This window comes from Salvelinus namaycush, chromosome 41 (genome assembly GCF_016432855.1).
Source record: "Salvelinus namaycush isolate Seneca chromosome 41, SaNama_1.0, whole genome shotgun sequence".
In the NCBI taxonomy this organism is placed as follows: Eukaryota; Metazoa; Chordata; class Actinopteri; order Salmoniformes; family Salmonidae; genus Salvelinus; species Salvelinus namaycush.
Window position 1 is genome coordinate 6798574 of NC_052347.1, and position 25681 is coordinate 6824254.

Genomic DNA, 25681 nt, shown 5'->3' on the forward strand with positions numbered 1-25681 from the left:
GATATTGGTTCATTTCCTTCCATATTGTTATAGTGTTCTTAACTATGAAGTTATTCATGTTTTTAGCTTTAACCTTTGAAAACAGACACATGAAATATCCTGGGGATGAGCATGCGTATCTTCAATATGCACCCATTGTTCCTCTTTAGTCCATTTAACTGTACTGTATGTCGCAAGTAAAAGCCTTGGGTAGCGAGTTAATACAATTCCCTGTCTGGAAGGTTAAACCCCTCAGACTAAGATGTAAAACTTTCCTTTTTATTCCATGATTTTTTTTTCTCCCATATAAAGTCTATAATGACTATGTATACTTTTTAAAAGAATGTCTTCAGTGGGGTAATTGGTATTACCGAAAATAAATACAAGAACTTTGGAATCCATGTAATTTATAAGAGATCATATCAAATGTTTTCGCAGGACTCTGTTTTTGAAGATGTGTATGAGGAAATGAATCCAGATCCAGCAATGGAAGTATTTGTAAAAGTATTCATGCCAATTGCTGACAAACATGCACCTGTTAAGATGATTGGTTCACATACTGTCTACAAAAAGAAGAAGAAATTATATTACCAAACCAAGATAAATGACATAAAACACAATGGAAAAATTCTCTGGAGTACCTTAAATGATATCATGGGCAAGAACTATTGTTATGCATCAATAACCACCAGGTATAGACAACCTTGATGGGACACTATTGAGAATGGTAGCAGACTGTATTGCAACCCCCATTTTCTTTATCTTGAACCAAAGCCTAAAGGAGTGTGTCTCCACAGGTGTGGAAGGAAGCTAAAGTAATTCCACTGCCTAAAAATAGTAAAGCACACTTTGCTGGCTCTAACAGCCACCCAATCAGTTTGCTGCCTGTTCTTGGTAAACTGATGGGGAATATTGTGTTTGACCAAATACAATGAAATTCAACTTGTACTGTACTGACTCAGATGACAGATGATTGGTTAAAATAAATGGATAATACAATTATAGTTGGCGCTTTATTGTTAGATTTCAGTGCAGTCTTTGATGTAATTGATCATAAATTGCTATTGAAGAAACTCCCTTGCTATGGCTTTATATCACTTGCCATCACATGGTTGGAGAGTTATTTATCCAATTGAACCCAGAGAGTGTTCTTCAATGGAAGCTTCTCTAACATCAGATATATACAGTGTGGTGTCCCTCAGGACAGTTGCCTTGGGCCATTACTCTTCTCTATTTTTTCAAATGATTTGCCGCTGGTCTTATACAAAGCTAGAATGACTATGTCTGCGGATGATTCCATACTCAACATATCAGCACCCAAAGCCAGTAAGCTCACTGAAATTCTAAATAAGGAGTAACAGTATCAGAATGGGTGATTAGTAATAAACTGGTCTTAAATACATATAAAACTAAAAGTATTGTATTTGCGTCAAAAAATTCTCTAAGACTTAAACCTCAAGAGAGTTGTGTATAAAGGTAGTGACCATTGAGCAAGTTGAGGAAGCTAAACTCCTAGATATAACATTAGATAGTCAATTATCATGGTCAAGTCATATTGACAAAGTTGTTGAAGATGGGGAGGGGTATGTCTGTTATTAACAACAATCAACTGTACTAGTTGTTCAGGCTCTGGTCATATCTTATCTTGATTACTGTCCGGTAATATGATCAAATGCAGCAAAGAAAGACCTAGCAAAGCTGCAGCTGGCACAAAACAGAGCAGCGCGTCTTGCCTTTAAAAGATACTTTTCATTTTTTGCAACCAAATCAAACATTTTGATGTAAAATGCTATAGAAGGGTCCAGACACCTTTCGTGTGATTTCACATGTTTTTAAGAAACTTACCCCAAACACCAAATTACTTCCTCGTCCTTGTTGTGTAGTATGGGGGCCCCCCAAAAGCATGAACAAAGACTCCAAAACCCCCCAAATACGTCATTTTACAAACAGCAACACTCAGTATAGTGATACAGGTTGTTAGATGTGGTACACATGAAATTGTGTCATTCCATACTTTATCTGTAACATTATAAAACATGTGAAATCACAACTAATCTGTTCCCTTCTATAACATGTCATTTTACATAAAAAAATATAGATTTGGTTGTAAAAAATAAAACTTCTCCATTAATTACACACACAGAACTAACATCAACAACATGCATTCCAGTGTTTCCTGGTTGAGGGTTGAAGAGAGATGAACTGCTTCTCTTCTAGTTTATTGTGATGAAAATTCCTGATTGTCTGCATAATCAAATAACATTCAGCTCAGACACCCATACATACCCCACAAGGCATGTCACCAGGGGTCTCTTCACAGTCCCCAAGTTCAAAATGAATTCACTGCAAAGCACATTACTATACAGAGCCATGATCACATAGAACTTCCTTCCAACTCCAATTACTCAAGCAAATAACAAAATTACCTTAAAAAAACGACATCTCATTGAATGGTGGGGACTGTGAGTGGACACACAAATGAAAACAAACACGCACACACAAACACACTCTGTTGTATTGTTTGTGTATCTTTGTGTTAAAAATGTGTGTGACTGTCCTATTCTATCTGTCACGCCCTGACTTTAGTTATATTTGTTTTCTTTATTATTTGGTTAGGTCAGGGTGTGACAAGGGTGGTTTGGTTAGTTTTGTATTGTCTAGGGGTTTTTGTTTATCTATGGGGATTTGGATTGTCTAGGGGAATGTAGGTTAATGGTGGCCTGAATTGGTTCCCAATCAGAGGCAGCTGTTTATCATTGTCTCTGATTGGGGATCCTATTTAGGTTGCCATTTTCCATTTTGGTTTTGTGGGTAGTTGTCCATGTTTAGTTGCCTGTGAGAACTATGTTGGCTTCACGTTTCGTTTGGAGTTTTATTGTTTTGTTGGCGACATCGTTAATAAAGAAGTATGCACGCTCACAACGCTGCGCCTTGGTCCATTTCTTCAACAGACGGTCATGACAGAACTATCCACCAAAAGAGGACCAAGCAGCGTGGTTACCTGGAGAGTTGGACATGGGAGGAAATCCTGGAAGGCAAGGGACCCTGGGGACAGACGAGAGAACATCGCCGTCCTGAGGAGGTGGCACAGCGGAGCAGGCACGAGAGGCAGCCCCCCCCAAAAAAAAATTGGGGGGGGAGGGGGCACACGAGGAGATTGGCTCAGATTGTAGACCTGAGCCAACTCCCCGTGCTTACCGGGTGGAGCGTCGTACTGGTCAGGCACCGTGTTATGCGGTGGAGCGCACGGTGTCTCCAGTGCGCGTTCACAGCCCGGTACGCTACATCGCAGCTCCTCGCATCGGCCGGGCTAGAGTGGGCATCGAGCCAGGACGGAGTGTGCCAGCCCTGCTCTCCAGACCTCCAGGACATCCTGCGCCGGTTCTTCGCACTGTGGCTCCAGTGCGTCTGCACAGCCCAGTGCGTCCTGTGCCTGCGCCCCGCATGTGCCGGGCCAAAGTCACCATCCAGCCAGGACGGGTTGTGCAGGCTCTTAGCTCGAGACCTCCAGTGCGCCTCCACGGCCCAGTCTATCCGGTGCCTCGGCCAAGGACAAGGCCTTCTGTAGGTCTACCCAGCCGGGTGAGTCCTGTGCCTCGGCCAAGAACTAACCCTCCTGTATGTCTCCCCAGCCTGGTGAGTCCTGTGCCTGCTCCCAGAGCCAGGCCTCCTGTGTGTCTCTCCACTCCAGTGATGATCCATGGCACGAAGCCTCCAGTGATGATCCATGGCACGAAGCCTCCAGTGATGATCCATGGCACGAAGCCTCCAGTGATGATCCATGGCACGAAGCCTCCAGTGATGATCCATGGCACGAAGCCTCCAGTGATGATCCATGGCAAGAAGCCTCCAGTGATGATCCATGGCACGAAGCCTCCAGTGATGATCCATGACAAGAAGCCTCCAGTGATGATCAATGACAAGAAGCCTCCAGTGATGATCCATGGCAAGAAGCCTCCAGTGATGATCCATGGCAAGAAGCCTTCAGGGGTGAGACATGGCACGGAGCCTCCAGAGACGGTCTTCAGTCCGGAGCCTCCAGAGACGGTCTCCAGCCCGGAGCCTCCAGAGACGGTCTCCAGTCCGGAGCCTCCAGAGACGGTCTCCAGTCCGGAGCCTCCAGAGACGGTCTCCAGTCCGGAGCCTCCAGAGACGGTCTCCAGCCCGGAGCCGCCAGAGTCCCCCTCCTGTCCGGAGCCGCCAGAGTCCCCCTCCTGTCCGGAGCCGCCAGAGTCCCCCTCCTGTCCGGAGCCGCCAGAGTCCCCCTCCTGTCCGGAGCCGCCAGAGTCCCCCTCCTGTCCGGAGCCGCCAGAGTCCCCCTCCTGTCCGGAGCCGCCAGAGTCCCCCTCCTGTCCGGAGCCGCCAGAGTCCCCCTCCTGTCCGGAGCCGCCAGAGTCCCCCTCCTGTCCGGAGCCGCCAGAGTCCCCCTCCAGTCAGAGGCCTCCGGCGACGCCGCCCAGTCCGGGGTCGGCGGCGAGGGTCCCCGCTCTAGAGGCGCCACCTAAGTGGGTCAAGCCAGAGGTGGAGCGGGGTCTAAGTCCCTCACCAGAGCCGCCACCGCGGAGAAATGCCCGCCCAGGCCCTCCCATATAGGTTTAGGTGTGTGGCCGGGAGTCCGCACCTTGGGGGGGGGTTGGGGGGGGGGGGGGGTACTGTCACGCCCTGACTTTAGTTATATTTGTTTTCTTTATTATTTGGTTAGGTCAGGGTGTGACAAGGGTGGTTTGGTTAGTTTTGTATTGTCTAGGGGTTTTTGTTTATCTATGGGGATTTTGTATTGTCTAGGGGAATGTAGGTTAATGGTGGCCTGAATTGGTTCCCAATCAGAGGCAGCTGTTTATCATTGTCTCTGATTGGGGATCCTATTTAGGTTGCCATTTTCCATTTTGGTTTTGTGGGTAGTTGTCCATGTTTAGTTGCCTGTGAGCACTACGTTGGCGTCACGTTTCGTTTGGAGTTTTATTGTTTTGTTGGCGACATCGTTAATAAAGAAGTATGCACGCTCACAACGCTGCGCCTTGGTCCATTTCTTCAACAGACGGTCGTGACACTATCAGTGTATCAGTGTTTTGTTACTTGTCATGTTCTGTGTTTTTTGTGGACCCCCCGGAAGAATAGCTGTTGTCTCTGCAAAAGCTAAAATGGGCATCCAAATAAACAAATAAATAAACCAGTCTGTGAAGATGATCGCAGTACTTCACTTCACAGCACCGTGTGTCTACTTGGATACATCAATTCAAAGGAGCCAGTGACGGACTGTGCCAAGATTTCCCCTAGTTTCTATACTACAGTCCAGAATCTTTCAAGTGTGTTTTTGCTTTCTAAGCAAAACAGTATTCCTGAAGTTAACCTCCAAGAACAAAACTTTGTCTCCAATAATAATCAAGACAGATATTGATATTAAATTGTCAATAAAGGGATGGGCATAAACTGTGCACTTCTGGAGGTCACCTTGGATGGCTAGAACAGAGCAGAGGAGATGTAGAGGGCAGTACACAGTGGGGGGGGGCAGGTGTGTGTTTTTGCGTGTGCGCGTGCGTGTGCGTGGTGGGAAGCAGGGAGCAGTAATTGTTGGGGAAGAGCCATATGCGCTGCTCGGAGGACGCTGGAGCTTATTAAAGAAGGAGACAGAGTGATTATTCACACAGGGCCCTCCTGAGAGAGTGACGCTCACGTCATTGCTTTTAATTAACTCTGAAACGGTTCTGCGGATTAATAAAAATATTAAGAAGGGACCTGAGGAGGAGCACAAACACATCCTGGATCTGGTTCAAGGTTTTAAACTACGATTAAAAAGGCTCTTTGGCATGACAGAACTCTCTTTTCCCCGCCTCCCTATTTTGTCGTTTTTTTTCTCCATTTGTAGTAGCGTGGCAATGGATTTGTCTTTATTGTCATTGCCTCGTCTCCCAGGGTGTCTCCAACTCAGGGAATCGAGACTCTGACACATCCGTCTGAGAAGATTGGGATTGGTTGGAGATAGTTGTCAAGCGAGTAAAAGAACGTCAGAAATAAGAAGCCAAGGAAAGAGGAGAGGGAACTTGGAGAGCAGATGAAGTGCACCGGGCTGAAAATAGAATCGTATTTGCCTGCTTACCAAGAGCAGCTAACTCTTTGGTGTAGCTTGAAATGTGTCAAGGTGCTGGGGACAATGTTGACACTCTCCTAATGCAACCCACAGAACCAAAACCCACTAACCAAAAGAGGGAGAGGGAAGAAGGAGAGGGAGATAAAAAAAACAGCAAGGCTCCGGGGTGGAGATGATACAGGGTGCAGAACAACTGCAGTGCTAGAGCCTGAGAACCTGCAGTTTCATGATGCACCAAGGCCAAAGGATGATAAAATACTGGCATTGTCTGCTATTCCCAGTCCTCCCCAGCCTCCTAGTCCCTACACAGCTTCTCTCGGCCTTAAATGAGCAGAGGAATGCTCCGGCCCAGACAGCCCTGCTCTAGGACCATCAGCCTTCCTGTGGCCACTTCATCAATGACACAGCACAAGTTACCCCACATTTATAACCATTCACAGTCATTTACACAGACAGACACACTGGGGTCTCAACTCCACACCAGACCCACAGACAAACCCACAGACAGACCCGGAGAAAAACCTTTCTAGCAAAATTCTCTGGCTATAGTGAGTGTACGCTACACCCCCCTCTAAGCTATGCTCAGAGAGAGAGAGAGAAATGTTTAATTAGCCAGGCAGTTACCACTTTATAAACATTACCCCAGTCTCTGGAGATGTCCGTTGCCTGTGTCTAACTTAAGTGCCTCCCCTCCCTCCTCTTAGGAACACAATGAAGCGGGAACAGAAGGTGCTTTATAGGAACATATGTTCGCCTATTATGTATCAACACTTTTACACCCCCATAAACATTATGGTGGAGTGAGACATCATATATAGAGGAGAGGCCCTTCATGTAGCCGCCACCTCCCCTCTCCTTGGGTTTGCTGGGGGAGAAGTTTGTCAGCTTGGATAGGTCAAAGGAGTTGAACTCAGGGAACCATAGTGAGAGCTGTGTCAGTAGCAAGCAAACGGACACTTTTTTGGTCTCTTTGATTTCTTGCCCTCCATGCTTATCATGTCGACACTCTTTAACACGGCAGAAATGGATTTCACTTAATTCATCACTTTTTAGTCCAGTCCAGTCCAGTGATCTTATCACGTTTTCACTCAAATTCATATATCACCAGCACACCAAAACACAATTTTGGATGAAAATAGAAAGCAGCCTAGTCTATAAAAGCTATTGCACAAAATGTACAGTACATCAGATAGATTGTTACTGACATTTACCCCAACCTTTATGTTGAACCCCTCACATGCATTATCTTCCTACAGTGTTACATTAGTATTCCATGGCATGGCTGAAGCCTCCAGGTGCCTCAGGGGTGATATGTCAAAAGCAGCCGTGGACAATAGGCCTTCCCCACGAGGACACACTCTCATTATCTGTCCAACAGACACAAGATCAAAAACACCACACTGAACCGCCAACAGATATGCCTCTGAAATGGTATTTATCTTTCTGAAATATTGCCCATCTCTAGAAGGGCCCGTTGCTCTGGTAACAGTGCCTTCATGTCACAATGTTAGTGGATGATGGAGAGCTCTGACCTCGCTGGTCATACATACATACATACATACATACATACATACATACATACATACATACATACATACATACATACATACATACATACATACATACAATTACCTCCGTTGGCCGCCTCTCCTTCCAGTTCTCTGCTGCCAATGACTGGAACGAACTACAAAAATCTCTGAAACTGGAAACACTTATCTCCCTCACTAGCTTTAAGCACCAGCTGTCAGAGCAGCTCACAGATTACTGCACCTGTACATAGCCCATCTATAATTTAGCCCAAACAACTACCTCTTCCCCTACTGTATTTATTTATTTATTTTGCTCCTTTGCACCCCATTATTTCTATTTCTACTTTGCACATTCTTACACTGCAAATCTACCATTCCAGTGTTTTACTTGCTATATTGTATTTACTTCGCCACCATGGTCTTTTTTTGCCTTTACCTCCCTTATCTCACCTCATTTGCTCACATTGTATATAGACTTATTTTTCTACTGTATTATTGACTGTATGTTTGTTTTACTCCATGTGTTACTCTGTGTTGTTGTATGTGTCGAACTGCTTTGCTTTATCTTGGCCAGGTCGCAATTGTAAATGAGAACTTGTTCTCAACTTGCCTACCTTGTTAAATAAAGGTGAAATAAAATAAAAAACTTACTGAGTGTACAAAACATTATGGACACCTTGCTAATATAGAATAATTTGCCCTCAGAACAGCCTCAATTTATTGGGTCATGGACTCTACAAGGTGTCGAAAGCGTTCCAGAGGGATGCTGGCCCATGTTGACTCCAATGCTTCCCACAGTTGTGTCAAGTTGGCTGGATGTCCTTTGGGTAGAGGACCATTGTTGATACACACTGGAAACAGTTGAGCGTGAAAAACCCAGCAGCGTTGCAGTTCTTGACACAAACTGGTGTGCCTGGCACCTACTACCATGCCCTGTTCAAAGGCACTTTAATAACGCCACTTTAATAATGTTTACATATCTTGCATTACTCATCTCATATGTATATACTGTATTTTATACCATCTATTGCATCTTGCCTATGCCGCTCTGTCATCGCTCATCCATATATTTCTATGTATATATTCGTATTCCATTCCTTTACTTAGAATTGTGTGTATTAGGTTGTTGTTGTGGAATTGTTAGATTACATGTTAGATATTGCTGCACTGTCGGGAACTAGAAGCACAAGCATTTCGCTACACTGGCAATAACATCTGCTAAACATGTGTATGTGACCAATAACATTTGATTTGTTGCAATACTGTATCTTGCCAATTCACCCTCTGAAATTCACACATACACAAGTCATGTCTCAATTGTCTCAAGGCCTTAAGATCCTTCTTTAACCTGTCTCCTCCACTTCCTCTACACTGGTCGAAGTGGATTTAACATGTACCTTCAATAAGGGATCATATCTTTCATCTGGATTCACCTGGTCAGTCTTTGTTGTGGAAAGAGCAGGTGTTCTTAATGATTTCTACACTCATTGTATCTGTATCCTTTCTTTCCATTTCAGTCATGTTTTCTCTGTAATTGTAAAAGTCGGCCAATTCAAGTGGTTGGACAATAGAATTAACCAATTAAAACAACCCCTCTGTGACCATGGGATGGATATTTCTCTATGGCAATATATGAAGAACATTGCACCAAAAAAGAAAAAGACTTGATAAACATATCTGTTTCCTATCCTATATTTGACAACAACAAGTTTTACATTACATGAATAACGCTGCCAGACATACCCTAAGGCCTACATAGATTTCAATTGAGATTGTGTTTATAGTTGCTAGAAATCTATATGCCTTTATGAAAGAAAGTGTTCCCTCGCTCTTTTTGTTAAAGAATGAGGGCGTTCTCTCTCTGACCTATACTGACAACAGATGACTCTTTGGAGAACCCCATCTAAATGTAAAATATAGCTGCAATCAAGTCCACATAAGTCTTGAGTCGGAGGCAGGAGTTGCCTGCGCATGAATCGGATTGCAACCGACTGTAAATTGTGAAATAATCGATTATATTATGTGTACAGGTGTTAGGCAAAACACCCGTTAAAGCATAACATATAGCAGGGAAGCATGTGCTCAACAGAAATGGCATGATGTTGTGTTGAGCTCAACCCCCCAGAAACCCTAACCTCTGCGTTAGCAATAGGCCTACAAGGTAACCTTACAGATTAAGTCTACTTTAAACATTTTGACACTGGCCGACTTGGACAAATTGTATTCAGTCATGATGACAAATACATTTACAGTACCCTATGTGAACTACATATTAACGTTTAATTCCATTATAAAACATCATGTAAACCACTTAAGTGCTGTAATATCAGGGTAATAAGTAAAACAGATATACTTTGCGTTTATAATCAAATGTTCTGCAGAAACACTGGGAGCAAAAGTTTAGACCTACAAAAATAAATAAACGTAGCCTAATTAACATTAAACAAAGTAAGAGCTTCTGGTCAGCGGGGTGGTGGCACTGGGATCCTCATCTCTCCCAAGTGGACATTCTCTCTTTCTCCCCTGACCCATCTGTCTATCGCCTCCTTTGAATTCCATGCTGTCACAGTTACCAGCCCTTTCAAGCTTAACATCCTTATCATTTATCGCCCTCCAGGTTCCCTTGGAGAGTTCATCAATGAGCTTGACGCCTTGATAAGTTCCTTCCCTGAGGATGGCTCACCTCTCACAGTTCTGGGTGACTTTAACCTCCCCACGTCTACCTTTGACTCATTCCTCTCTGCCTCCCTCTTTCCACTCCTCTCCTCTTTTGACCTCACCCTCTCACCTTCCCCCCCTACTCACAAGGCAGGCAATACGCTTGACCTCATCTTTACTAGATGCTGTTCTTCCACTAATCTCATTGCAACTCCCCTCCAAGTCTCCGACCACTACCTTGTATCCTTTTCCCTCTCGCTCTCATCCAACACTTCCCACTCTGCCCCTACTCGGATGGTATCGCGCCGTCCAAACCTTCGCTCTCTCTCCCCCGCTACTCTCTCCTCTTCCATCCTATCATCTCTTCCCTCTGCTCAAACCTTCTCCAACCTATCTCCTGATTCTGCCTCCTCAACCCTCCTCTCCTCCCTTTCTGCATCCTTTGACTCTCTATGTCCCCTATCCTCCAGGCCGGCTCGGTCCTCCCCTCCTGCCCCGTGGCTCGACGACTCATTGCGAGCTCACAGAACAGGGCTCCGGGCAGCCGAGCGGAAATGGAGGAGAACTCGCCTCCCTGCGGACCTGGCATCCTTTCACTCCCTCCTCTCTACATTTTCCTCTTCTGTCTCTGCTGCTAAAGCCACTTTCTACCACTCTAAATTCCAAGCATCTGCCTCTAACCCTAGGAAGCTCTTTGCCACCTTCTCCTCCCTCCTGAATCCTCCCCCCCCCCCCCCCCCTCCTCCCTCTCTGCGGATGACTTCGTCAACCATTTTGAAAAGAAGGTTGACGACATCCGATCCTCGTTTGCTAAGTCAAACGACACCGCTGGTTCTGCTCACACTGCCCTACCCTGTGCTTTGACCTCTTTCTCCCCTCTCTCCCCAGATGAAATCTCGCGTCTTGTGACGGCCGGCCGCCCAACAACCTGCCCGCTTGACCCTATCCCCTCCTCTCTTCTCCAGACCATTTCCGGAGACCTTCTCCCTTACCTCACCTCGCTCATCAACTCATCCCTGACCACTGGCTACGTCCCTTCCGTCTTCAAGAGAGCGAGAGTTGCACCCCTTCTGAAAAAACCTACACTCGATCCCTCCGATGTCAACAACTACAGACCAGTATCCCTTCTTTCTTTTCTCTCCAAAACTCTTGAACGTGCCGTCCTTGGCCAGCTCTCCTGCTATCTCTCTCAGAATGACCTTCTTGATCCAAATCAGTCAGGTTTCAAGACTAGTCATTCAACTGAGACTGCTCTTCTCTGTGTCACGGAGGCGCTCCGCACTGCTAAAGCTAACTCTCTCTCCTCTGCTCTCATCCTTCTAGACCTATCGGCTGCCTTTGATACTGTGAACCATCAGATCCTCCTCTCCACCCTCTCCGAGTTGGGCATCTCCGGCGCGGCCCACGCTTGGATTGCGTCCTACCTGACAGGTCGCTCCTACCAGGTGGCGTGGCGAGAATCTGTCTCCTCACCACGTGCTCTCACCACTGGTGTCCCCCAGGGCTCTGTTCTAGGCCCTCTCCTATTCTCGCTATACACCAAGTCACTTGGCTCTGTCATAACCTCACATGGTCTCTCCTATCATTGCTATGCAGACGACACACAATTAATCTTCTCCTTTCCCCCTTCTGATAACCAGGTGGCGAATCGCATCTCTGCATGTCTGGCAGACATATCAGTGTGGATGACGGATCACCACCTCAAGCTGAACCTCGGCAAGACGGAGCTGCTCTTCCTCCCGGGGAAGGACTGCCCGTTCCATGATCTCGCCATCACGGTTGACAACTCCATTGTGTCCTCCTCCCAGAGCGCTAAGAACCTTGGCGTGATCCTGGACAACACCCTGTCGTTCTCAACTAACATCAAGGCGGTGGCCCGTTCCTGTAGGTTCATGCTCTACAACATCCGCAGAGTACGACCCTGCCTCACACAGGAAGCGGCGCAGGTCCTAATCCAGGCACTTGTCATCTCCCGTCTGGATTACTGCAACTCGCTGTTGGCTGGGCTCCCTGCCTGTGCCATTAAACCCCTGCAACTCATCCAGAACGCCGCAGCCCGTCTGGTGTTCAACCTTCCCAAGTTCTCTCACGTCACCCCGCTCCTTCGCTCTCTCCACTGGCTTCCAGTTGAAGCTCGCATCCGCTACAAGACCATGGTGCTTGCTTACGGAGCTGTGAGGGGAACGGCACCTCCGTACCTTCAGGCTCTGATCAGGCCCTACACCCAAACAAGGGCACTGCGTTCATCCACCTCTGGCCTGCTCGCCTCCCTACCTCTGAGGAAGTACAGTTCCCGCTCAGCCCAGTCAAAACTGTTCGCTGCTCTGGCACCCCAATGGTGGAACAAACTCCCTCACGACGCCAGGACAGCGGAGTCAATCACCACCTTCCGGAGACACCTGAAACCCCACCTCTTTAAGGAATACCTAGGATAGGATAAAGTAATCCTTCTACCCCCCCACCCCCCCCCCCCCCCCTTAAAAGATTTAGATGCACTATTGTAAAGTGGCTGTTCCACTGGATATCATAAGGTGAATGCACCAATTTGTAAGTCGCTCTGGATAAGAGCGTCTGCTAAATGACTTAAATGTAAATGTTAAATGTAACTCAAAAGTCTAATTAACAAAGCAATATGTTGGAGACCATGCTGTTAGGGCATTGAAAAACATTGCATGGGGCTTAATGAAAGATAATTGTGAGGATTTTAATTATACACTATAGGCCTGTAATATGTCATGTAAAAGGTGATGTGACCTTTACCCTATAGGCAAGTGGTCATGAACAGATAATAAGAGGATATTCAATCACTAAATGTTTGATGCGCGCTGAAGCTGTAGTATAATTTATAATTGCCTCGATGCATATTGCAAATGACTTGATGGTAAAAATATATATATTTATCTTATACTGCGCTTTAGACGTTGCCGCCTTTGCTGGACGCGAAAGTTCTCGAGTCGCACACACTCGAGGTACCTGAGAGCACCCCCAGGGCGCATTCAATCCATCTCCAGACCCGTCAAGTGATGCGTAAAAAAACAAAACAGAGAATACATCATGCAAATTATATTTATTTCAAGCGAATGTCACGCAAATATTCCCTTGTTTTATCAACCATATACACCCGACATAATAAGCAACACTTACATTTTCCAGTCTGTGCACACTGTGACGGATAAGTAGGCTAATTGTCATCCTCTTGTTTTACGCACGAGACGTTTGGATAATTGCGGTCTTGTTGAGTCTCTCCAGGAGCACAACGTTAGATTGCATGTAATTAAATATGTGAACTCGACAGTTAAATGTAGCACAATGTAATTTGTGTCTGAACGCATCACTTGCTGACTTGCTGCAGTTCACAGATGTATCGAGCACAGAGAAGCAGGCCGTTCTTGGTTCACAATGAACATTTTCGCAATAATAATGATAGCCACTGTCTGGGATTTTTTTTAATTCTTAAAATATCTGTCGGCTGACTAAAAGCTGCATCTGCTATAGTGCGCTTTCACACCACGCCTGTGACTCCACTTATTTAATGTACTTTCCCTGTTTAATCAATTTAGTCTACACAAGCAGAAATGTGAAAGTAATACGATCCGAAATGACTGGTTAATATCTTATTTCTGAAAAGATAAATTAGTTGTTACAATTGCGTAAAGATCTGAGTCAATTATTAAATAGCGCTAGTGCTAACTGAAAAATAGAGATGCTTCCATAAATCAGGCGCATACACCTTTTTCACCTTCTTTTACATTCCAAGTTAAATAAACAATTACACCACTATTATATGGCAAACTTATCAATTTTGAAACAAGTAGAAAGTGACATGGACTTCGGGGGTAACTGTCTGTCCTTTGATTTGAGGGATGCGGGCAATGTCAGTGTGTATCTATGCAATGAGGGGATGCGCGCCAGATTACACATCATTCTCTCTGGGCGCGTTTGGTGCCACAGCTGTGTGACCGTCATCTGCTCGCTCAGGGGGTTTTGGGAGCGCACGACAGATGCTTCCGCTACCCACCAGCCTTCCGTTTCCTCGGAAATAGAGACTCTATATTATAACGCGGTTTCAGGGCAATTTGATTGTGAGGCTCCGATTAAATGTCCACCAACAAAGTTACCACAGGGACATCAGGTGACACCCAGCGATAGAAAGAGAGAGGGGGAGGGAGAGAGAGCACAACAGAGTATCAAGGGATAAGGTGAGATATCTCTAATTTAGAAGGAACCTGAGTCTGTAGCAGAGAAACCACTGAAGTGCTAATTAAAAAGAGGAGTAAGCAGTGAGTGGTAGAATGTATATGACCCCCCTCTATGCTGAGTGACTGAGCAGTATAAGACTTTGAGAAGTGAAACTTGGAGAAGTGAATTGACTCACCTGTTCGTTTTTGCAGAGGTCTGCCCACATACTGGTCCCATCCCCTCCTCTCATCAGCACATGGTAGATGAAGAAGTAGGTACCAGGGATGCTGCAGATGAACTTGCCTGAGATGCCGTCGTAGTTGTTTCCCAAGTTGGTGACCACGTCGTCAAACTTGAGGATCTCATAGCCTTCATGGGGGTTCTTAAGCCCTGCGTAAAAGGCCACCCGGGGCACTGTGCTGTAGGTGGCAGTGCTGATAGCTCCGTTCCCCCCCAACCCCAAAATCCCAGTCCTCCCTCCAGACCCTCGGTCTCCAGGGGGTCCCACTGGCCCCGGTGGCCCTGGCTGTCCAGGTGGTCCCGGGAGTCCAGGTTTACCTGGCCTGCCTTGCTTGCCCTGGGGGCCCTGCACCAGCGTGGAGGGCATGTTGCTGTTGTCGCTGAGGGCCTCGGCCTCCGCCTGGATGCCACTGGAGCTGGTGCTGCTGGCCGTTGTGCCCTTGTTCAGGTAGGGGTCGCACACCATGCGGCAGGTACCCAGCATTTCAAAGTGGCTGGTGTCGGTGCCCACGGAGCTGACCAGGACGGGGATGAGGACCACCAGCACCAGGACCAGCATGACCCCGACGGCAGCCGCCACCAGGGTCTTCCTCCCGATGCTGAGTCGGGGAAGGGGCTGTGCTGCCAGCGTGGCTCTCCCTGGGGCGGAAATGGTGACTGCTGGGTGTGGGGAGCCTGCCACCGAGGAAAGGGACACGGGGATCCCAAGTAGAGTAGGAGGAGGAGCGGCGAGTGTGTGAGGGTAAGAGAGAGACCCACATGCACTCACTGATACGCCTCGCTGCTTTCACTCACACAGAGGTAGTTCCGGTACACTCTCGCTCACCAGCGTGCACACTGACGCACATAGGGAGCACACACGAGCCGACATACAGAATTTAGTCCCAAACTCTTGGCGTGAAAAAGGAGAAAGAAAGAGGATGCAAAGGAAGGAACACTCAGGAGGAGGAGTGTTGGAGAGAAGCAAGAGGAATGGTAAGAGGACGAAACAGAGAGAGTGAGTGTGAGAAAGAGAGACGGAGAGAGTAGTCATAGAGTCCGCGTGCGTGCGTGTGGTGTGTTTGTGGTGACGGATTCTCAGGCTTGGCTTTTTATATGGCAGTAGCAGTGGAGCCCCCCCCCTCCACTCATCCTCCCCTCTCCTCCTCCCCTCCTCTGGTTGGCGTGGTTACGGTTAGGGGGAGGAGGGAGCCCCACACTGTCCCCTCTCCCTCTCTGTATCACTCAGAAGGGCTCTCATCACATCACATTACTTTCTACCACACTACACTCCCTCTGAGCCAGTGAGGTGCCAACACACTCCCTCCCTCTCTCCTTCTCCCTCTCTCCCTCTCCCTCTCCCTTCCTGCTCTCTTACCCTGACTCCTCACTCCTTCCTTCCACTTTCGATTCTCTCTCTCTCCCTCTGTCTCTCTCTCACTCTCACTTTTCTCTCTCTCTCTCTTTCTCCCTCTCACTTTCCTCTCTCTCTCACTCCTCACTTCTTCCACTTTTGATACTGTTTCTCTCCCCTTCTCTCTCATCAGCCTCCAGCCTCTAAAAATATAGATGGAGCACAGGGAAAGGGAGCTGCATTTTCCTGGAGGTGCCAGGAATGCATATATGCTTTCTACACTTTCTATCTGGCATATCCACACACACACACACACACACACACACACACACACACACACACACACACACACACACACACACACACACACACACACACACACACACACCGAAACGAAACATAATCATTACCCAGTTTTTTACACATAAGAGTAGATTGATGCAACAAAAGAAATCGCCATGGGAATCCGTCAGTTTAAGCATTGGATGCGTCTCAAACCACCACATCCGCCATTGTTGCACCTCCGCATCTGCGATGAAAGGTGACAGAGCTAGAGTGGTGTTTGTCAGACCATGAAACATCCTGAAAGTCGGTCTTCTCAATAAAACATGTGTAGCGTTCGAACGGTTTGACCTACAAAACTATTATGACCAATCTATGGGAAGGAGAGACTCTCGCGAACAAGTGTCACGGGACTCGTCTGAAGGTAACCAGTACTGGATAAAAAAACTCATGGAAGTATGAAGGTAGTTTTGTGCCTACCCCAGAAAAGTGGGTAAGCACAAATATAGGCACAAATATCTCCTAGATTTAGGACAGACGCTTCAAAACCTTGTTTCTTAGGATTTACATTTTGACTGTACTTTTTGCCATTTATGAATGTGTTATTCAATGCATTTCTATGGGCTTTAGTAGTGAAGACCAAAATCAATACTTTATCAAATCTTTAAAAATATACATTTTGATACATAAAGGGGTCCTAAAATTCTAAATCAAATAGCTAAATGATCCATAGTATGACCATCTTTAAACAATTCAATGTCAACTAAGCACCCCTCCCCCAGCGTCTTAGACTCTAAAGAATTCAAATGTGTGTGGTGTTTATTAAGAAGGCTAATGCTAAATACCAACACATGAGCCAACAGCACATAGTGTACATACTAGTAACACAAATCATAAATCTACTGTTGGATGGGTTGGGGGGTGGCGCCATCACTTTCTTGTCTTTCCTGGCAGACAGCCTCCTCCTGGGGGAGATTTCATTCAGGGCAAATGACAGGGTTAAAGGACAATGGGGAGGTGCCATCCATGGTTAATGTGCCATTGACATTGACTCCATTTTACTGTTGTTGTATTCCACTTTTTGCCCTCTCTCAGTGTCAATAACCGCACTTCTGCACCTCAATGTGCTGACACCGTTTCTTATTGGTATCTTTTTTAGCTATTGATTTCAAGGTTTTATTCAATTAAGTGTCCCGTTTGATGGGGGAAAGATCTCTGCACAGCGGTGACGATGTCATATATTTGACATTTTCATCTTTCAGAGTGATGAATGATAAATATGGAGGGAAATGACAACATTAGAAAATAGTCAGCATACACACTTCTCCTCCTCCGGACTATGTCTTTGTAGAGGAGGTCAATTAAACGAGGTCTGGATTTATTTAGCGTAACACATAAGGCTGAGTGAGTCTGTGTCTTATGCAAACCTACTAGGCTTTTAACAGGGATGTGCATGAGAATTAGCCATAGCAAACAATTGGGGCTAATATCCTTGAGTGCTGTTATTCAGCTTTTATTGATGTTGTTGTTGTTGTGCCGTTGTTGTTGTGTAGGGATGAGGGCCAGGCCAGCATTGTGAAACATGATGTAAACCTCCCCCAGATGGAGGGCTTTGGCGACGTTTGCACTAGGTTTGGACAGGGCTCTCATGGAAGATTGAGATGGATCAATGCACACCAGGACGCCTGAACATTTGTCACCACTAGGCTTGACTGGTCACCAATTAGAGCATTCCACTTCTGTCTCTTTATCATCATTAAACAGCAATTGCAATGTTATGGCATAACCAGTTGGCTCTCAAATTCGTCTTACAGGGTGAGTCCATCCACAGACTCAACACACAACCCAGATAACTCACAAAAGACCAGGTGTGTATCTGACTCGGTCGGGCGTATATTTGACCACTATGTGTTAAGCTTTATAATTGTCATGGAGTTTGTCCATATGAAGAAGCAAACAATACCTAAATTGCTTTCTGGGTTTGCTTAGTCGGATTGTTTGTTTTAGGCACCTGCCGGCAGTACCTGCCAGTGAGTCTGTCGTCAGTGCCCCAAATCTCTACATCCTTTAACCACTGAGAGATCAGTTCACAGCACAGAGGACAAACACAGAGGTAGGGATGCGAGAGAGATGAGAGAGAGAGGAAGACGGTCCGGAGAGAGGGAGACAGAAAGAATTTAAAGAACAGGAGAGAAGTAGTTGGAAGCTGTGGGAGTTGAGGCATCTCAGTGGAGTAGGTTGGCTTTGATTGGTTGGTTGGGAAGTAAGTAGGGCGGAGGGAGTAGGGCTGTTGTGGTGAGAAAAAAAACGGAATAAAAATGATGATTGAGCTGTTATACAATACATAGTCTACCGCATATTACGCATGGCAGAAAAACCTTTTTATTTAATGATTTAAGATGTCTTTGGTACATAATTGGTCTAGCCTACTGTATACTCACTTGATGAGAGATCGACTATGCAGCCTGAGGCAAGGAACAGCTTTTTTGCTACTTTTTGCTATTATAGCCTATAGTCGCATCATGCAGCCCACTTATGTTTTGATTTCTAAGACATTCTAAGGTTTGTATCATTCACAACTAAAGTTACCAAATAATTCTAAATCTAGCATATAGGACCTGGTTCAAATAATCACTTTTACTCTCACACTGTATGTGCAGTCGTGCCGAAAGGGAAAAATATCCTTTCTATTTTATTCAGCTAAGTTCAATTATATTCTTCTTACTATAAAATCATATAATATAAAATAATGGCACGGGACTTATAATATCTTGTCAGCTAAATAAACAAGCCTACATCCTATGGCATGGAGCATAACCAGATAACATAGTGTAGGTCAACTCATATACTGTTCTTCTGAAAAACATTTTTTTCATATCATGTTTCTTTAGACCTGGCTACAATAAATAATGGATTATTGTGATGGTGTATATTCAATTGATTAATTCCTTTTTTTAAATGTAAATGTTCCAAAGGCGTGCAACAGTGGCTTGTATTCGTGGAGGCCTGGAGATGCTAGATGTGTTTATGTTAATTACCGTTCAATTACCGTGAGACTGGCAGTCTTTTGCATGACAATAACCGGCTGACAAAATGTTATGGCCAATGAAAATCGGTGTCCCCGTTTTATGGGGATTTATTTGTCATCGAACGGAAGGAAATGTCTTGTATTGAAGTGACAGAACATTGAGGGTTACGCAGTAATACAACTCTCTAGGACTTGGGAACAAACACTTAAAAGATTACACCTTCTCCTCCCCCTTGTAATACAATGAGGATAATTCACTTCACTCCGTGTCCAAGTCTTTATTACCCTTAAACATAGATGTCAATCTCAATGTGACTTCCCAGGTTAAAAAGGATAAATACAATACAATTGAAAAAAACTGACAATCCTCAAAGAGGCATTGTTTCAGAAATCAGACCTGCTTGGTTTAGAAAAGATAATTAGGAAAAACATTGCGGGAGGCTCACAGCTCAGTTGAGCCTTCCCCCGATCCTATGGAGCTGTTCAGTGGAAGGAGGTGCTGAAATCCCCCCACTGATCTGCAACTAGCACCATGTGAGGGAGAGGTTAAACCGAATATTTAACTGATGGTGGTTATAAACAAGGTTATTTAGTGAGTGAGAGGCTGATTAGTGGTTTCTTATGTTGATCAGGTGTCAATCGTCAAAATAGCGGACAAAAACAAATATCAAGGTTGAAATAGACAACGGACGTTTTCAGGGAGAGTTTGAAACATGCTTTCCGGTTTGTTTCTGTGAAAGGGGGGTTTGGAGGGGGGAGGAGAGGGTGCAGAAAGCTTTTAAAATGGAAAGAGTGAAATGCTGGTCGTGGGCTTGTACCCTGTGGCCTGCATTTCCTCAGAGATGTTTTAAATCGTGGCTGGCTGGGGTCAGGAGAGGAGGCCGTCTCCACTGAGGCATCAGACACAACCAACCAAACACAGCTCAATGCACTACAGCTTTGTAGTTTTTTTCTCCTCAAGAAAAACAAAGATCTCAAAATGTGTTTGAGAGTGAGAGAGAGCTTCAGAGGTCCACAAGGAGGACAGACTGAACATACTGGAGTAAGAAAATAAATACATAAAAAAGGACTAAGAAAGAGAAGATGTTAAGGGTCGGATTCTTTTAAGAGAAAACTGGACCAGGTCAAACAATAAAATAAAAATACAAATTGTATTTATTTATTTAACCTTTATTTAACCAGGTAGGCTAGTTGAGAACAAGTTCTCATTTACAACTGCGACCTGGCCAAGATGAAGCAAAGCAGTTCGACACATACAATAACACAGAGTTACACATGGAATAAACAAACATACAGTCAATAATACAGTAGATAAAAAAATATATATACAGTGTGTGCAAATGAGGTAAGATAAGGGAGGTAAAGGCAATAAAATAGGCCTTAGTGGTGAGGTAATTACGATATAGCAAATAAACACTGAAGTGATAGATGTGCAGAAGATGAATGTGCAAGTAGAGATACTGGGGTGCAAAGGAGCAAAATAAATAAATAAATACAGTATGGGGATGAGGTAGTTGGATGGGCTATTTACAGATGGGCTATGTACAGGTGCAATGATCTGTGAGCTGCTCTGACAGCTGGTGCTTGAAGTTAGTGAGGGAGATAAGAGTCTCCAGCTTCAGAGATTTTTGCAGTTCGTTCCAGTCATTGGCAGCAGAGAACTGGAAGGAAAGGCAGCCAAAGGAGGAATTGGCTTTGGGGGTGACCAGTGAAATATACCTGCTGGAGCGCGTGCTGCGGGTGGGTGCTGCTATGGTGACCAACTGAGATAAGGCGGGGCTTTACCTAGCAAAGACTTGACCTGGAGCTAGTGGGTTTGGCAATGAGTATGAAGGGCAGGCGGGCAGGTGCGGGCAGCGATCGGTTGAAAAGCATGCATTTAGTTTTACTTGCATTTAAGAGCCGTTGGAGGCCACGGAAGGAGAGTTGTATGGCATTGAAGCTCATCTGGAGGTTAGTTAGCACAGTATCCAAAGAAAGGCCAGAAGTATACAGAATGGTATTGTCTGCGTAGAGGTGGATCAGAGACTCACCAGCAGCAAGAGTGACATCATTGATGTATACAGAGAAGAGAGTCGGCCCGAGAATTGAACCCTGTGGCACTCCCATAGAGACTGTCAGAGGTCCGGACAACAGGCCCTCCGATTTGACACACTGAACTCTATCAGAGAAGTAGTTGGTGAACCAGGCGAGGCAGTCATTTGAGAAACCAAGGCTGTTGGGTCTGCCGATGAGAATGTGATGATTGACAGAGTCGAAAGCCTTGGTCAGGTCGATGAATAAGGCTGCACAGTATTGTCTCTTATCGATGGCGGTTATGATATCGTTTAGGACCTTGAGCGTGGCTGAGGTGCACCCATGACCAGCTCGGAAGCCAGATTGCATAGCGGAGAAGGTACGGTGGGATTCGAAATGGTCGGTGATCTGTTTGTTGACTTGGCTTTCGAATACCTTAGAAAGGCAGGGTAGGATAGATATAGGTCTGTAGCAGTTTGGGTTTAGACTGTCTCCCCCGTTGAAGAGGGGGATGACCGCGGCAGCTTTCCAATCTTTGGAACAGTACATAGACACAGTCACTGTCCTCCTGTCTATCCAGTTGGGTTTGGCTCTCTGACTCCCCTGTGCTGTGCTGTGTGGGTCCTGGCTGGGCTTTATCAATGGGCTCCTTTCATACATAGCTGAAACAAGTCACCGCTGTCTGTGCATGGTCACTTGGCTCCCACTGAGAGGACTCACAACACAGAGGAGAGAGAGAGACAAAGTCAAAGTGCAGTGAGCTGGCGGGGTAGGAGGGGAGAGGTGGGAGGGAGGAAGGAAGGAGGAAGAGATGGGGTGCATTTAAGGGAACTGGGTGGATGGGGTATGATAGGGTAGGAATGTCGGAAAACAGTTGGCACAGAGATGACATGGAAAGTTGTAAATGTGCATGTGTGTGTGTTAATGTGTGTAAGCCTGCTCTGCCTGACTGCTTTACTTGCTGATGTGGCACTTTAACACACTGCACATCCAGGTGAATGAAGAAACAGAGCGAGGTGCATGACTTCAGTGAAAACAACAAACACTAACACTGTACCCTCAGGGTGTGTGTTCCACTAGAGCAGCCATGACTTCATCAACTGCATTGTTTACTAATGTGACAGCATTGACGATGGCCAGAGCTTTCCCATGATGTTGCACGATGATTTAAGTCAATAAGTCATCATTTTAGTCAAACAATTATATATTTGGGATTGACGTGACAAATCCGAACTCCTCACTTCGTGCAAATCCGTGTGAATGCGGTATATTTTACTATGATATGATGTATAAATTATTTCCAGCCTAGGTATCGTTTCAGAGCTGGGTTGAATTTTTTATGTTACCGCCCACCAGCATGGCGTTGTTTATTAAAAACAGCTGCAAAGTTATTCCTCTTTGTGAGTGAGAGGAGCCAAACAGTCTTGTATCCACTCGGCCGTGTGTTTTTCCACCTTCACTTTTTTTTACCAAAAGATTATCATAATCCATTGGCTAGTTGGTGAATTTTCACTTATTTTTTAGCTAGTCTGTAGTAAAAAAATATATATATATAGATATATATAACCATTTTGTAAATGGTATAATTGGTTGATATGATAGCATTTTGCAACCCCCTCTCCCCGTCACCCTAAGACGAATGTTTTTGACCACAAAAATGTTGCATCACTACACGCGCCACTGCTTCGATTAGTGTAACGTTAACTAGAAACCACAAGTGTCTATCCAGATACTGAAAAGGCACCCTTTTCAGAAAATTCAAGTAACTTATGGAGTTACGTTTCATTTGCGACGTGCCTGATCATGAGCACGGTCATTGTTGTCTATCGTTTCACTTCCCCTGTGAGAACCATGAGCACGGGCTGACGTGGCTTTGCTGAACCGCAGCCGAAGCCTGACAGCAGCCTACCCACCAAAGGTTGCACCTTGTCCATTATAATGTCGAAAAATGCATACCATCGATCTTTCAATAGTTATCCTTATTACCGGTGCTTCATCTTATTCTTTCTAACTATTTCTGTGGCGGAAGATGCTTAAACTTTGGAGAAAACAATAGATGGTGAAGTCAAAGATTGGCCAGTGGTTTCCATCTGTGACAAAGTTTTCCCTAAATCAATGCTTGATGACAAATCTAGTTCCAGACTCAGCCATAGAGCCAGCTGGCTAATCTTTTTAATATGGTGTTGTAAAACAAAAAGCAATAACAGATACCATTAGCTAGCTAGATAAGATTAGCCAGATGTCAGTGCCCTATTTGTTGATGTTGATCAACTCAACGTGGAAATTCTAACACCCATTTTCTGACTATGTATAGGCAGCCTTCGTCATTCTTCCGAGGTGGAACTTAAAGTGCATTTCCTCTCAGGAAAGTACGTCAAAATAGTGGTGGCAACTTCCTCTGGGGGGGTCCTTTAAGTTGGACATGTTGAATGTCTGTGAATAGAATTATTATGCGCAATGAGGTCTTTAGAGAAACATGTTCTTAGGAACAGACGAGCAATGACAGATGTTTAGTCAAGGTAAACAACCAAAGATCAGTACTTCTGTGGAGGGTTCTTTTCTGTCAATGGTTATTTCTCAGGAGGGCGAAATAGAAACTACAGTGCACAATAATAACTCAAAGGTTGTGCAAAACCAGTCAAAATACTGTACCGCTGTCTAGACACATGCCTGGTGCTTTAGTTCAGTAAAGTGTACAGTTTCTTTAAATACACACTGCAGTCACTAAAGCTAACTGTCAAATGAGAGATTATTTACCTGCTATGCACAGGCTCAACAAACCCTCATTGCAGCCTGCGCTGTTAGGCAGTAATAAGAAAAACAATCATTTGTCATTCTTCATTCCCTAAATCCCGTTCCCCATGGCCATGGCTCAGTGTGTGTTTGTTTATTGTCTAGTCCATTTTCCCTGACAGAGACATACAGAGACCCAGGGTAGACAGGGTATGGCCTTATGATGTAACTATTTTTCATGCAGTGTGCTGACACTCACGGGGCTGTGACATGCCGTTGAGTGAAGAAGAGTGTGAGATCATGAAGAGGCCTTGCTGTCTGTCCCAGGGGTTCTGCTCTGTGAATCACATGGCACGTAGGGCTACACAGTTTTGATCATGATAGAGTTATCATTGATAGTACCCTTAATCAATAACATTATTCCAGCTATCTCTGTATTCGTCTTATACATCCTTTCTCGGCGAGGGCTTCTCTCTGTCTAAAAATAGGGAGATTCACTGGTAGTCCTCCCACTCCGCCAGACACTTCTGAATATCAATATTACTGACTACATTTAAATACATATTCAAAGAGGTGCTGCTAGTGCTTCATGCAGACTATAGAGGTGGTCAGTCCGTAGAATATAAACTTGGAAAGGGTTCTGGACAGCCACTTCAGAACTGTCCCTCATACCCCATCTAACCCACAGTGAAAACAACAGACGGACAATGTGCACTACTGCAGCGTCCAAGAACATAGATGTTTTCCCGGCGCAGCATAGTCCTCTATAGTGACGTATATTTGATTAAAGAGCTATTGCTCCAGGTAAATGGCAATATGTATTGAAAGAAAACGACGCTAGGGAGTAATAACACTCAAAAGTGGAAACATCTCACAACTGTAAATGATTCAGCTGCAATTTAATGCATTTTTGGCTTTTTAGGCTTTTTTTTTTTTTTTTCGCTCCTCAGTCATGCCTAGGGCTTGCCTGGCTACCCAAAATCTTTGCTCCGGCCAAACGCTACACCACGCCCACGGACGCTGGTTTCTTCTCTGCAATGAGTCTGGATTTGAGTACCTCCACAACAATTTCGAGAATGTATATTCATTCTAGACCGTCTGATTGGTGCCAGAAACCGATTGGTTGGGCCAGAGCCAAAATACACATGGTATAGCGGTGAATTTGTCGTTGGCTTTGATACTCTTATTGGTTAGAGAATATCCAATCACTGATTGTTTTGTAGAACACCCCTCATGTTGATGTCTCCACAAACGACTTCAATGATGGCAGTCTCAGACTGAAGTATGTAGTGAACGATAGAGTAGCGGAAGACTTCCGTTTGAGTCGTCAGGCAAACCAAGGTCATGGCAGTCAGAAGTCCTTAGTGAGTCAGACCCTTTGGCCTGAGTTTAACGGATAGACGGATTCAGTGTTACAAACTCTCTCTCTACCCTACCTCCCCTACACACACACATACACACACACACAGACAAGCATACACACGCGCACACGCGCGCACACACACACACACACACACACACACACACACACACACACACACACACAGACACACACACACGCACACTGTCTCCAAACCATAGGTTCTCTCCCTGGCTGGACTGCTTGGTGTGTCACT

At 45.3% G+C, this 25681-nt stretch overlaps 1 protein-coding gene across 2 annotated transcripts in view; it reads right to left on the reverse strand.

The window, feature by feature from the left end:
* The window catches only part of LOC120034502 (C1q-related factor-like), a 52221-nt gene that overhangs the window by 10825 nt on the left and 15715 nt on the right, over positions 1–25681 (reverse strand). Inside the window, exon 1 of one of the 2 annotated variants that reach the window (XM_038981090.1) lies at positions 14630–15250. The exons of the other annotated variant lie outside the window; for it this stretch is intronic. Coding sequence (XP_038837018.1) covers positions 14630–15232 — 603 coding nt within the window. The 5' untranslated portion in view covers positions 15233–15250. Of the gene's footprint in view, positions 1–14629; positions 15251–25681 lie in introns of those variants that run through there. 2 annotated transcript variants of the gene reach the window in all.